Raw genomic sequence first — 13,891 nt, 5'->3', positions numbered from 1 at the left:
GGACCTGAGGGCGGGCCCTGGAAGCGGCCGGGTCGGGGCCCGGGGCGGGTCTGGGGGCGGGACCTGGTCGGGGCCTGGGGCGGGGCCCGGGGCGGGTCTGGGGGCGTGACCTGAGGGCGGGGCCTGGAAGCGGCCTGGGGCGGGGCCTGGTCGGGGCCTGGAAGCGGCCTGGTCGGGGCCTGGGGCGGGGCCCGGGGCGGGCCTGGGGGCGGGGCCTGGGGGCGGGGCCTGGGGGCGGCCCGGCCTATAAAGGCGGCGGCGCGCTGCAGCTCCCGAGTCGGCTCCCGGGCGCCCGCGACCTCCGTTCCTGCCGCCTCGCCTCCCCCTGCCGGTCTCCCGACCCGCGCCCGCGATGCTGGCGCTGCGCTGCGGCCCCCGCCTTCTCGGCCTGCTCTCTGCCCCGCGGCCCGCGCCGCTGCGCCTCCCCGCCGCCCGCGTCTGCAGCAGCGGCGCCCGCGGCCCGCCCTCTTCCTCGGCCCGGAACCCGCTCGTGTACCTGGACGTGGGCGCCGACGGGCAGCCGCTCGGCCGCGTGGTGCTGGAGGTGAGGCCGCCGGGCCGGAGAGCGCTGCCCTGCGCCTGGGCACGGCCCCGGACAGCCCTGCGCCCCCGCCCGCGCTGGGCCTGGCTCGCTGGGTGACCTTGGGCCTCCCTGGGCCTCAGTTTCCCCGTCTCTGAGAAAGGGCGCCGGGCTGGTCTGGAGCTTTGCATTAATGGAGGCGGGGGGAGCAGGGCACCTGTCAGAGGGGCAGAGTTCAAGGTCGGATATCAGATTGCCCGTCCTCAGGGTGGTGGGGGCTCCGAGATCCCTTTAGGTCCAAACTCAGACCCGAGTCCGGTGGTGGGCGCCGTCCGGTGGTCCGGTGGTGGGCGCCGGGGGCTCGGGCCGGGCGACAGGACCCCCCATGTGCTCACGTGGCGGCCCTTGCACAATAAGGCCCCGGCCCCGCCCCCGCTGTGGGGCTCCCGCGCTGGGCGCTTTGGGAAGCCTAGAGCCGCCTGCAGGCCTCTCCAGCCAGCCCAGACGGACTACCGGGGCAGTGCCCTGGGGGACGGGAACCCTAGCCTCCCACCTGGGGGTGACGCTCAGCACCTGCCCCCCACTCTTTCTCTGGGGCCATTTTAAAACAAAGCAAGAAATAAATTGTAGCTGTTAGTTGCCACAGTCTGGAAGGTAACAGAGGTGAAGCCAGGGGTATCCTTCAAGCAAAAAAAAAAGAGGGGGTGGGTGGGGCAATTAGTGTTGGGTGACTTGTTAAGTCTCAGTTTCCTCTTCTGGAAAATGGGCAGAACACCCCCTGCTCCCATTTAATCTAATGGTTTGGCTCATCGTGGCTCTTGAAGCTGGGAGGCAAAACGCTTGCTGGGAGAGGGCCCTAATTACCCATTTCCTGGCATTTCCTTACTTGAGCTGCTGCTCCCAGCCTCAGTTTCCCATCTGCACACCAAGGAGCTTGGACAAGGCCCTCTCTCCAGGCCCTGAGGCTCTGCACCCAGCTGTAGTACCTCTGGCAGTTCTGCCAGGGGAGTAGGCCAGGAGGGCATTGTCATGGCTTTTGACAGATGAGGAAACCTAGGCCTCTGCCTCCCAGCCTGGAGTTCAGGAAGCAGCTGCCAGAAATGATAGCTGTTGGGGCTGCCGGCAGATATTGCCACAGGGCATTTACCACTGCCTCTCTGCCTCTGTGGGGCTTGGGTGGTGGCAAGTTCCTTCCTCCCTTGCCTCCAGACTGACCATCTTTTGTGGGTCTTCTCTCCCGACAGCTGAAGGCAGATGTTGTGCCAAAGACGGCAGGTAAGACAGGTCGTGGGCTTCCAGAGTCTGGTCTAGCTGGGAGGGGGCGGGGGAGAGAGCCAGGGAGGGGTGGGGGGCTGTTGAGAGGAGCCAGGGCATTGGAGACTGGCGGCCAGAGGGAGTTCCATGTGGGGCTCAGCTGCTAGGGTCTCTGGGACAAACTTCTGTCCCTCCCTGGCCCCAGTTTTGGCTCTGCCAACCTGTCCAGTAGTAGCTGGGAGCCTTGGAATAAGTTAAAGATAGCATGTAAATCCCCTGTCCTTTTCCCTGGGCAGTGACAGCTTCTCCCTCTTGGCGTCTGATGGGGAAGGGTGGTGGGTACACACCCCTTTGACACCCTGCCTCACTGACCTGGTGCTGGAACAGCCAGGAGCAAGTGCCCTTACCACCATGTTTGGGACACTGAGGTCAGAGAAGGGAAGTGACTTGCCCCAGGCCACAGTGAGTTGGGCAGAACAGACCCTGTGTGAGCATGGGGTCCTTCCACTCTCGTCACCTACTGGTGGGGTTAGTGGTGGCGCTGGCTGGGTCTGTGTGATCCCGGGGTTGGGACCCGCCTCATTCACGTGCTGCTTCCTCACCCCTCAGAAAACTTCAGAGCACTGTGTACTGGTGAGAAGGGCTTCGGCTACAAAGGCTCAACCTTCCACAGGGTGATTCCGTCCTTCATGTGCCAGGTAACATGGGCCTCCCTGTCTCAGTGTCATCTTCTGTAAGCAGGATGACAAGGGTGGCTATCTCATAGGGTTGTTGGGAGGCTGCAGTGTGTGAGCTCATGCCTGGTGCGTGGGTGGCACCGACTAGGGCAGCTGTGGTCACTCGTGCTGGCTTGTCCTCACCTTAGGGGCATGGCTTATCCGGGCTGCCAGGGCCCTTCCCTGCCCCAGGAGTTAAGCAACAGGGCAAGTGGCAGGAGGGCCCTGCCCAGCTGGGCTAGGATGGCTGAGCTGGTAAGGGAGGAGGGTATGTGGGTCTTAAGGCTTTGAAGGACCGGCATATTCCAATAGCCCTGGGAGGCTTTGCCCTCTCGGCCTGGAGATGGAGAGAGAGAGGGAGAGGAGGAGGAGGAGGGAGAACACACATGTCTGGACTTGAGCTCTTTCCAGAAAGCTCGGGCTGGGGAAGGACATTTTTCTCAGTGAAGTGTGCGTGCCTGTTTTTCAGGAGCGTTGTATTGCTGCGTCAGCGGTTTTAGGGTAGGTGTTGACAGCAGCACTTCCCAGGGCTCAGAGCCTGAGCCACGTTAGGGTCCATCTGTTACGGCAGACCCTTCAAGGTCAGGGGTTAGTGTCCTGGGGCCAGTCTAGTCTCCAGGCAGTGACATGGCTGTCATGACCTCTTTGAAGTCCAGAGTCGTGGGTTGAAAAATCTGGGTCACTAAGAATTGTTTCAGAATGGCCCTTAGGCCTTTAGGCCCTTTAAGGATCATTTAAAAACTTGCTTGGATATTAAAGTGAGTCATTCAGAAACCAGCATAATTAATATGGCAGGAAATATTTAAGCTGTATTTTCTTTTTCTTATTTCTTTGGATTTTTATTGACTCCTTTGCCTGAGGGGCTTCGGGCTGGGCGGGCCTAGGGGTGGGTTGGGAGCTGCCTGCCACCTGCCGGCTCTGTGTGATGGCCATTCAGAAGGTGTTCTGTGCTCCCCAGGGGGGTGACTTCACGAACCACAATGGCACAGGTGGGAAGTCCATCTACGGGAGCCGCTTTCCTGATGAGAACTTCACGCTAAAGCATGAGGGGCCAGGTGAGTGGGTCCGTTCCCCTCTTGTCTGAGTGCTTTCCCACCGCTTTGAGCCAGCCTGGAAGCCAGCAGCCCTGCCCCGCCCTGCCCAGGCAGGCCCTGGGAGGTCACAGTCCCGTAATTGCTCAACATCTGAGGACGGGCCTTCTTTCCCTCAGCACTGTGTCTGCCTTGTTGGGTTGCCCTAGAGCTTTCTTATTCTGTGATCTCGATTTAAGAAACACACTTTCCTTTGGGAACTTGAGAGCCTTTAAGCAAAACCCCGGGGCTGTTCCTTTAAGGCCCAGGGTAGAAGGTAGAAAAGCCTGAGGTCAGGGCTGGGGGCCTCTGCCTCTGAGGCCTTCTGCTGGGCCCTTTCCTTCTTGGCCCTGGCGGCCCCAGCAGGCAGCGAGGGCAGACAAGCCCTGGGGAACTGGTCCTCGGCCCTGGTTCTCTCTGGGCCCCAGGATCTGTGGTCTTGAATGTCCCTGTGTGGTTTTTGCGGACTGCTCTTTTGAGTGACTTCCCAGGTGAGATACCTCCTGGGGCAGTGTGGCTCACCACTGCTTGTTTTTGCAGGCGTCTTGTCCATGGCCAATGCAGGCCCCAACACCAACGGCTCCCAGTTCTTCATTTGCACCATAAAGACAGACTGGTGAGTCCCACCCTCTGGCATATGGCCCCCTGGGAATGAGAGGCCACCGTGGAGGAGGGTTCATGTGCTCTCAGGGGCAGGCAGTGTGAGGTCTGAACTGTCTGTGCTGCAGCATAGTGGCAGTCCTCCCTGGGCTGTACGTCTGTGAGAGAGAGAGAGAGAAGAGACTGGGGCTAGAATCTGGACCATTCCTGCCACTCTCATGATCCGGCTTCCCAGTGTTGCTGTCAGCTGGAGTTTTCTCAAAGTCTGTTCTGCAAAAAAGGTTCTTCTCCCCAGTGCATTTAGGAGACGCTGCAGGATATGTTGGGACTTGGGATGGCCTGCAGCGAAAGCCTGCTTGTTTGGCTTAACCTGGTGCTCCCCAGGTGTACCTTTCAGCCCTGGGAGGCACCTTGGAAACTGCTGCAGTAGACGTTTGGATATCATGCCAGCCTTCTCATCGAGATCCTGTGTTAGCTAGGCTTGCAGATAGCTACCAGCCCCCTAGAGCCCTCTTTCCTTCATGTCCATGGATTTTAGGGATATCTTTTCCCTGGTAAATTTTCCACTAAAAGATAAGTTTCCCTGTCCCTTTTAGAAAGTCACAATCTTGTAAGCATGTAGTTTTCTTCCCCACCAAAGTCCCCAGCGTCCTATCTATCTCTGGAACACCTGGGGTTGAGGGGACAGCAGCAGGCTGGAAGCTAATACTTATCACCCATTGCAAAGATTTTCAGGAGACAGGTCCCTGCTGGCTCTGCCTGCTCTTTGCTCCTTCACTGGGGCCCTTAATGGATCCTGCTGTTCTGTGCTTGGCTGCAACCAGTCTTGGCCTCAGTGGAGCTAGACTGCACGCCTTTTAGATTCTTGGAACTCCCTCAGATTGAAAGCTGCTCAAGCATCTCCTTCTTCCACGACTTAATTTTACTGCATTTGTAATATGGCTCTCACCTCATAATTCATTTTTTTTTTTTTATTCAAGTAGCTCCATGGGCATAGACTTGTCATTTCTTCAGAGTAGTTTGATATCCCACTTTCTCCCTGTGCCAAACAAGAATAACTTGCTTTTTATAGCTAAGGTGACCGGGACTGAGGTGAAGTGGCCCGGGGCCTGATCACGTGGCACGTGAGTGGCAGACCGTTTTGGGAGCCCTGTATCCTCCGTGGTGTATTTCAGAGAGCTCAGCAGGGCTTGAGAGTGGAGTTTTGGGTTGTGGGTCCAGCTCTTGAGTGTGGGCTCCTTTCATAATGCTGCTTTGGGTACTAATTCCATTGCCACTGGCTCTGACGTTAGTGACATCATGCTACCCTTATTTCTGCTCAGAGTCCCTGGGTGGTACAAATGGTCGACATGCTTGGCTGCTAACTGAAAGATGGGTGGTTCAAATCCACCCAGAGATGCCTTGGAAGAAAGGCCTGACAGTCCATTTCCCCAAAAAATCAGCCGTTGAAAACCCCACGGAGCACAGTTCTACTCAGACACACGTGGGGTCGCCATGAGTCAGAGTTGACTCGGGGTGCTGGTTCTGGTTCCTCTGGTTCCTTTCTGCTCACTCAGCTCGTTTCCTCCCAGGCTGGATGGCAAACATGTCGTGTTCGGCCACGTCAAGGAGGGCATGGATGTAGTGAAGAAAATAGAATCTTTTGGCTCCAAGAGTGGGAAGACGTCCAAGAAAATTGTCATCACAGACTGTGGCCAGCTGAGCTAACCTGTGGCCAGGCGTGCAAGGGTGGCAGCAGCCGTGTGGGTGTGTTGACTCATCCAGGTAACAGCTTTAGGGTCTCAGTGAAGGTGCCCTGGAGAGTTGCCTACTGCTTGCTGCCCCACCGCCATGTGCTCGAAGAAGGCCTCAGGAATACCAGACCTCGACTGGGCACCCCCAGGCTGCTTCCCCAGTGTCCACCCTCCTCACAGCCCCCTTCCACAAGTCTGTGTAGACACCAGGTGCCCCCGCCCTCAGCAGGCCTTGTCTTCCATCACCCAGCCCAAGTTCTTCTGTGCCTTGGACGTGGGGATGATGGCCTAATATTCAGGAAAGGTTTTTCCCTTTTCCTGGGCCAAGGGGAAAGCCAGTTGCTACAAAAGGGCTATGATACTTTCGTCTTCCTGTTTGGAGTAATTTAACTAACGAGATTGACTAGACATGAAGCTGTGATACTACGCCATGCCAGGGTGGGACCTGAATTGGTGGCTTGGCTTTTGAAACAGAATTCTGGGCTTCGTGAAGGTCCCCGTGGCCGAGGCCTTTCCTCCCGGCTACTGTGAATCCCTCTGGTTTGCTGCTGTCATCTTTGAGAAGGGTCCCTGGTGGTAGAAGCAGATGGACCCGGGAACAGATCCCATGTGAGCTGTGCCTCGTCACTGTGAATTCCTGTGTTGAAAACACCTGCACATGTGCCGTGTGCTCTGGGAGAAAGTAACCGTGTCTTCTCTGGAGCTTTGATTTTAATAAATTACATCTGTTGACTATATATGTGAAACATCACTGGAACATTTGTTTTCACTTTAAATGTGAAAATAAATCCTATTTTCTATAAAAGACTGTTGTCCGTGGTTTTAGGACAAAGCATGTGTAACTTAAGTACATGGAGGCAACCTTTTTTGGAGTTACCATGTTATTGTTACGCTAAAGGTTTTGATGTGGACTGCCTCACTTCATCGCCCCAGCACCCTGTGAGGGCACCATTATTGTCATCCCTGCTTAACAGATGAGGAAGCTGAGGCTCAGACAGAATGTCACCATATTAGCATCTACAGCCTACACTCTGTACAGTGGCTGCGTCCTGAATCCCAGCCCCACCTGGATAGTAGAGACCAAGGAAGCTGAATCTGTCCAGTGGCAATAATGCCTGTCTTGCCCCCTCAGGCTGGTGAGGATTGAGTCTGGTCATGGTGTGTAGCATGGTGCCAGGCACATCATCTTAAACACTCTGGGATGACCAAGATGGTGACAGAACATTGTTCACGTGTCAGGGTCTTAGTCAAGAGGAGAAATGCCTGTGTAAAGGAGCCACGATCCACCTAAGGTTAGGAGTGGACTTTTCTATCCTTGATGTGCCATTTAAGTTTGGTATTCTAGTTGTTTCTGAATTGACAGGGAGGGTAGAACTGGAGGTCGGAGGTGATTTAGCACTTCCTTAAACAGCTAGGGCTGCTTGGGGTCAGGGAGTTGGGTGGTTAGGTAAGCAGCTAATGGAGAACGCATGTGGGCTCAGGTTAGGCTATTTTGTAGAATTATTTCATATTGGGGTTCCCCAAGCTAGGTTATGTGGGTCACAAGTCAGTGCAGTCGTTCTGAGGTCATGGTGGCCGGGATGGGTCATTTGGAGTGATGAGGTTCCCTGAGTCTTTCTGTGAGGTCACACGTCAGAGTCATTCTGAGGTCATGGAGGCGGGGGCTGCCATGAGAGTTTCCATGAAGGCAGAGTTCAGCTGCTTGGATTAGGAGCTCAGCTGGCCTAGCAGTATCCAAACAGTTCTGCGGAGCTCTAGGGGTCCCCAGAGCAGAACAGGAGGAAAATAAGGGGCATGGGCCCCTGAGTCCCATTTTAATCAGAAAAACAAACACTGTTTGTCATTGCTCATCCAGGCCATTTTATAGACGGGTAAAGCTGAGGCAACAATTGGGGACATGTTGCTCAAGGTGACTTGGTCAGTCAGTCAGCAGAGCAGCTAGAGCCCAGGGCCCCCGGAAGCCCAGAGGGGTTTCTATTGGAGGCCTTTGAGAGTGCACAGGCTCAGGTCATGCATGCTGAGAACTCATCTGATTTCTGACATCACAGCCAAGGCCTTCAGTCCATCTGGAGTGTCCTTTTTGCCTGGGGGACTCCAGGATAGCAGTGGTACCGCTGACAAATTTGAGGGACAGCCCTTTGAGACATATTCTGGCCCTGTGGTGATGTCTGAGAGGGGTCAGGGTCACAGAGCCTGTGGGACTTGGGTTTAGTTCACAGAGCATTTCCTTCTTGTTGAGGAGGGACTGTGTGTGTATGTGTGTGTGTGCGAGCACATATCTGTCCACTGTCCAGATGAGTGTAGAGGGAGGCACAGAATAAGTATGTAGGAAGTTCCTAAAAACTGAGTTACCTAATGGACCACACCTACCACGGCCTCCACCAGACTGAGTCCAGTATGACGAGATGGTGCCTGGCTACCACCACTGACTGCTCTGACAGGGATCACAATAGAGGGTCCCGGACAGAGCTGGAGAAAAATGTAGAACAAAATTCTAACTTAAAAAATTTTAAGACTAGACTTGCTGGCCTGGCAGAGAATGGAGAAACCCTGAGAGTATGGCCCCCGGACACCCTTTCAGCTCAGTAATAAGGTCACTCCTGAGGTTCACCCTTCAGCCAAAGATTGAACAGGCCCATGGAACAAAACAAGACTAAAGGGGTGCACCAGCCCTGGGGCAGGGACTGGAAGGCAAGAGGGACCAGAAAAGCTGGTAATAGGGAACCCAGGGTTGAGAAGGGAGAGTGTTGACATGTCGTGGGCTTGTTAACCAATGTCAAACAACAGTGTGTGTACTGTTTGTTGAGAAACTAGCTTGTTCTATAAACCGTCTTCTAAAGCTCAGTAAATAAATAAATAAAAAGGAAAAAAGAAAAGGCTGAGTTACCTGAGGGCAGAGCCATTCCTAGCAGTGCTCTGCCCACGCTCTGCGCAAGGGCCTGAGCCGGGCCTGACGGCCTTTCCTGTATACAGTGGGAGTGTAAGTGATATAGGGGTTATTGCCGGCTCTCGGTAAGTGCTCAGTTAATACTTGATGCCTGAGTGAGGTAGCGAGTCGTAGATACGATCATATGTGACGCCATGTAAACACGGTGCTTCTTAAAATTGGAAACTTCATTTTCTGAGACACCGTGGTCTTTTTCCAAAATCGCTTCATAGAGGCGTAATTTACATATAATAGCATTCACGTATTTCAAGGGCACAGGTTGATGACTTTTGACAAATGTATACACTGAGTGACCACCATCCAATTAAGATTTAGAAAATACCTACATTTCTCTAGAAAGTTCCCTCCTTGCCCCGGCTGGCCACTGATGTAAATTCTGTAACAGGAGATTAACTTTGCCTGTTGTAGAACTTTGTATAAATAGAATCATACGGGAATTCCTTTATCGTGTTTGGCTTCTCTAACTTAGCAGGTGTGAGAACATGTGAGATTTTAACACACTTCTGGGTTCTGTAGGATTTTGCCTGATAAAAATGGATTTCTGTAAATGTTGCCCAGGTCTGGTAAGGTCTAAAGCAAAGTTTCTTCTAGGAATCAAGGAATGTTTGTAAAGCAGGCAGATTTCTGGGGCACACTTGCCACCTTTGAAAACAAATCTCTGAGGGTGAATTTAGGAATCTGAATTGTAAGGTAACTCTTCTACTAAAGTTTGAGAATTTGAGTGTAGGCCAGAGTGGCTGTTATGGATTGAATTATGGCCCCTCAAGATATGTATTGTAAATCCTAACCTCTGTGCCTGTGGTTATCATTCTATTTGGGAATGGGTTGTCTTTGTTATGTTAATGAGGCCGGATTAGTTTAGGGTGTATATTGAGTCAATCTCTTTTGAGATATAAAAGAGACTAAACAAGCAAGCAGAGGAGAAGGGGGGAAGAGAGATGCCAAGCCACATGAACATTGTCCAGGAGCAGAAGCTCAGAAAGAGACAAAGACCTTCCTCCAGAGCAGACAGAGAGAAAGCCTTCCCCTGGAGCAGGCACTCTGAATTCAGACTTCTAGCTTCCTAAACTGTGAGAGAATAAATTTCTGTTTGTTACCGCGTGAATAAAAGACTACATCAGCCAGAGACCAGAAGAACTAGATGGTGCCTGGCTACAACCGATGACTGCCCAGACAGGGAACACAACGGAGAATCCCTAATGGAGCAGGAGAACAGTGGGATGTACACCTCAAATTCTTGTAAAAACACCAGACTTAATGGTCTGACTGAGACTAGAAGGACCCCAGAGGTCCTGGTCCCTAGGCCTTCTGTTAGCCCAAGACTGGAACCATTTCCAAAGCCAACTCTTCAGACAGGGATTGGACTCGACTGTAAGACAGAAAATGATACTGGTGAGGAGCGAGCTTCTTGGCTCAAGTAGACATGTGAGACTATGTGGGCAGCTCCTGTCTGGAGGGGAGATGAGAAGGCAGAGGAGGACAGAAGCTGGCTGAATGGACGTGGGAATACAGGGTGGAGAGGAGGAGTGTGCTTTCTCATTAGGGGGAGAGCAACTAGGAGTACATAGCAAGGTGTATATAAATTTTTGTGTGAGATACTGACTTGATTTGTAAACTTTCACTTAAAGCACAATAAAAAAAAAAATTTCTCTTAAAGCCACCCACTTGTGGTATTTCTGTTACGGCAGCCCTGGATAACTAAGACAGTGGGCAAGGTGGAAAGGGGAGGTCATGGCTCACTAGTAGAGACATCTAAAACTCTTTTAGAGGACTTTCTGGGAGCCTGGAGGGAGACCCTTAGCTTACAGAAGAAGCTTCCCCAGAGGAGCCTGACTGAGCCCTTAGATGACTGAGAGCAGGGATGGGGAGCAGCCTGTTCACCCCCAGCTTTGTGGGAGCTAGTAGGCATTGTGCTCTTCCATAGTGCTGGTAAAAGTGGCTTCTCACTGCCTCACCCCGTGAAGGTACCTATGGGGGAAGAGCCCCCAGGGCCCTCTGGAGCCATCCAGAGGAGGGTCTGGCTCATTGGGTGGGTATAGGATAGAGAGCATTTCTCAGTGAGTGACTTTGGGGTCCAGAAGTCAGATCTGTGCTCAGAGTCATGTGGAACAAGGCAAGTATATTAGTTTTGACCCAAAGAGGGTCTGTGGATGGTCTGTCAGGTGTGGTGCAAGGAAGTGAGCCTCACACAGGAAGGCCAGAAAACAAATAGAATTTAGTCCTCACAAGTCCCAGAGACGAAGCTTCAGCACACTCCAACACTGGCCACATGGCTGTTGTACACGTGGGCAAGACAACAACAAGCTGCAACTGTAGGAGAGGACTTATATATGGCAAGCAGGGTGGGGTCTCAGGGTCAGTGCACACTGAAGTCTTATTCATAGGTTTAAAAGTTTCTAGGGCCTTAGCTTGGGAAAAGGGAGAATTATTTTATAATGGAAACTATAGGGGGTGTGACTGGGAGGGACAAGAAATAACTATACTGCTGAGAGACTGAGTTATGAGATAGGAACAGATTCCTATCCCAAGAAACCATATGGGGCATGGCCAGGAGGGGCAAGGAGTGACCACCACTGTTTTAAGACTGGATGACAAGACTGAGGTGGCCATGTTGGAATCCAGGTGAAAGGGCAGCTAGGCAGAATGAATAGATGCTGAGGCAGCAAGTACCACAAAAAAAAGTCGGTTCTGCCTCCTGGCGATCCCATGTGTGCCAGAGTAGAGCTGCACTCCACAGGGCTTTTCAAGGCTGTCGTCACCTTTCAGGAGATTGCCAGATCTCTCTTCTAAGAAGACTTCGGGGGAACCCAAAAGCCAACCTTTTTGTTAGAAGTTGAGTGCTTCGCTGTTTGCGCCAGGGAGTCTGGAGACGGCAAATTGGCCTGAGGAAAGCAGGCAGAGAAAGTCTGGGTTCCACTCTGCCTCCGAGATCATCTCAACCTTGAAGGGCTATGGAGAACTATTATTATGATGATTTTTTATCATATCTTTGGACTTCCGACATCCAGAACTCTTAAGATAATAAATTATGTTCTTTTAAGCAATTCTGTTTGTGGTGATTTCTTACAGCAGTGGTAGGAAAGTAATACATTAGTTGTACCTCTGTCTTTTCCTGAGCTCATCAGAGAGCTGAACTTGCAAGACAACCAAGTAACCTGAGTCCCGAAGAGGGACCAACCCCTGCAAAGAGAGACAGGACACACAAACCATCTTACCTGTGGCAGAGCACTGCAGGGTAAGACGAAATCAGGTACAATTGTAAATAAACTGTTAAAGGCCAAGAGGGGGCTCACACATCAGTCGGGAAGAGCTGGGGGCCCCAGATGCAAAGGAGTTCGCACCCACTTCCATGATGTGTTCACTACCAGTGGCTGCTGCTTGAAAAAGGACAGGATGTTTGGTAAAGTGGAGGGTCAGCAAAAATGAAGAAACTCTCATTGAGACAGATTAACACAATAGTCACAACAATGGGCTCAAACATAAAAAATCATGAAGACGGCCGAGACCTAGACACATTTCATTCTGTTATATGTAAAGGTCACCATGAGTGGGAGCCAACTTGATGCCAGTACACAATAACAAAAAATACCACTGGGTACTCAGGAGAAAGATTGGGGCGAGGCAGACGACCCCCAGAGAGCCTACCTTAGTGGTGCAGGTCTGCAGAAGGTGATCTTCAGCTGCTGGAGAAGGGCACGAAGCCTTGCCCACTTTCTCGGATTCTTCTCCCTTATGAAGCAAAATCTTTAATCCACTGGGAGAGAGCTAATACACCCTTCTCTTCCAGGAACAAGTGAAAACTCACTGTGGCTGGGTGAAGGTAGAAGAAAAATCCTTATGTCACTGGGGGACAGGCAAGAAATCATCCAGGACCCAGAATCCTATACTGATGTTATTGTTGTTAGGTGCCATCGAGTCTGTTCCAGCTCATAGTGACCCTCTGCACAACAGAACAAAACACTGTCCAATCCTGCACCATCTTCATAATCATTGCTATGTTTGAGCCCACTGTTGCAACCACTGTGTCAATCCATCTTGTTGAGGGTCCTCCTCTTTTCCACTGACCCTCTACTTTACCAAGCATGATGTCTTTCTCCAGAGACTGGTCCCTCCTGATAACATGTCCAAAGTATGTGAGATGAAGTCTCATCATCCTTGCTTCTAAGGAGCATTCTGGCTGTACTTCTTCCAAGACACATTTGTTTGTTCTTCTGGCAGTTCATGGTATAGTCAATATTCCTCACCAAAACTGTAATTTAAATACATCAATTCTTCTTTGGTCTTTCTTACTCATTGTCCAGCTTTTGCATGCATATGAGGCAATTGAAAATACCATGACTTGGGTCAGGCAAACCTTAGTCCTTGTGATGGTTAAGTTGGCTGGTAAGATCAGCAGGTAAGATGGCAGGCTTCTGGCTCACAGGCTGCAGAGCCTGATGAATCCCAAGATTAGCAGGCAATATGGCAGCCTGCTGGCTCAAGTCCCAAGAACCAGAGGTCAGATGATGATGAGCTAGATGCAGGATCCAGAGCAAGTGAGCAAACTTGGCTAGAACATCCATATATATACTGGATATAGACCACACCCTCAAGGAAACTCCCCTTACAACTGATTGGCTGATCACATCAGATCACATTATGGAGGATGACTACATCATTATGTAACTGCCAAATTACATAACTGCCAAACTACATCATTACACAACTGCCAAATCACTGAGAATTGTTCTCTCTCTATATGTACATTTCACTGGTTTTGCTTCTCTAGAGAACACAGTCTAAGACAGTCCTCAAGGTGACATATTTGCTTTTTAACACCTGAAAGAGGTCCTTTCCAGCCGATTTGCCCAATGCAATACATCATTTGATTTCCTGACTGCTATTTCCATAGGTGCTGATTGTGGATCCAAGTAAAGTGAAATTGTTGATAACTTCCATATTTTCTCTGTTTATCATTGTCTTAGAATGGGTTCTCTAGAGAAGCGAAACATATACATATAAATATCTATATGTACAGAGAGATTTATCTCAAAGAAATTGCTCATGTCATT

The 13,891-nt window shown here is 51.6% G+C and overlaps 1 protein-coding gene across 1 annotated transcript; it reads left to right on the top strand.

The window, feature by feature from the left end:
* Positions 1-289: 289 nt before the first annotated feature.
* PPIF (peptidylprolyl isomerase F) lies at positions 290-10,480 on the top strand. The gene is made up of 6 exons (XM_049855703.1): positions 290-544; positions 1,765-1,795; positions 2,384-2,472; positions 3,449-3,545; positions 4,101-4,176; positions 5,732-10,480. The coding sequence occupies exons 1-6, from the start codon at positions 353-355 to the stop codon at positions 5,865-5,867; spliced, it is 621 nt and encodes a 206-aa protein (XP_049711660.1). The 5' UTR covers positions 290-352; the 3' UTR covers positions 5,868-10,480.
* The last annotated feature ends 3,411 nt before the right edge of the window (positions 10,481-13,891 follow it).

This window comes from Elephas maximus, chromosome 16 (genome assembly GCF_024166365.1).
Source record: "Elephas maximus indicus isolate mEleMax1 chromosome 16, mEleMax1 primary haplotype, whole genome shotgun sequence".
Taxonomy (NCBI): Eukaryota; Metazoa; Chordata; class Mammalia; order Proboscidea; family Elephantidae; genus Elephas; species Elephas maximus.
Note: the sequence above shows the minus strand (reverse complement) of the source record. Positions and strands in the feature narration are given on the sequence as shown.

What these genes read in the sequence shown, in the direction of transcription:
- PPIF (XM_049855703.1), top strand. Translation starts at nt 353, where the DNA reads ATGCTGGCGCTGCGCTGCGGCCCCCGCCTTCTCGGCCTGCTCTCTGCC. An exon ending in TGTTGTGCCAAAGACGGCAG is followed by an intron (nt 1,796 to 2,383) that starts GTAAGACAGGTC and finishes CTCACCCCTCAG; the next exon opens with AAAACTTCAGAGCACTGTGT. An exon ending in GCTAAAGCATGAGGGGCCAG is followed by an intron (nt 3,546 to 4,100) that starts GTGAGTGGGTCC and finishes TTGTTTTTGCAG; the next exon opens with GCGTCTTGTCCATGGCCAAT.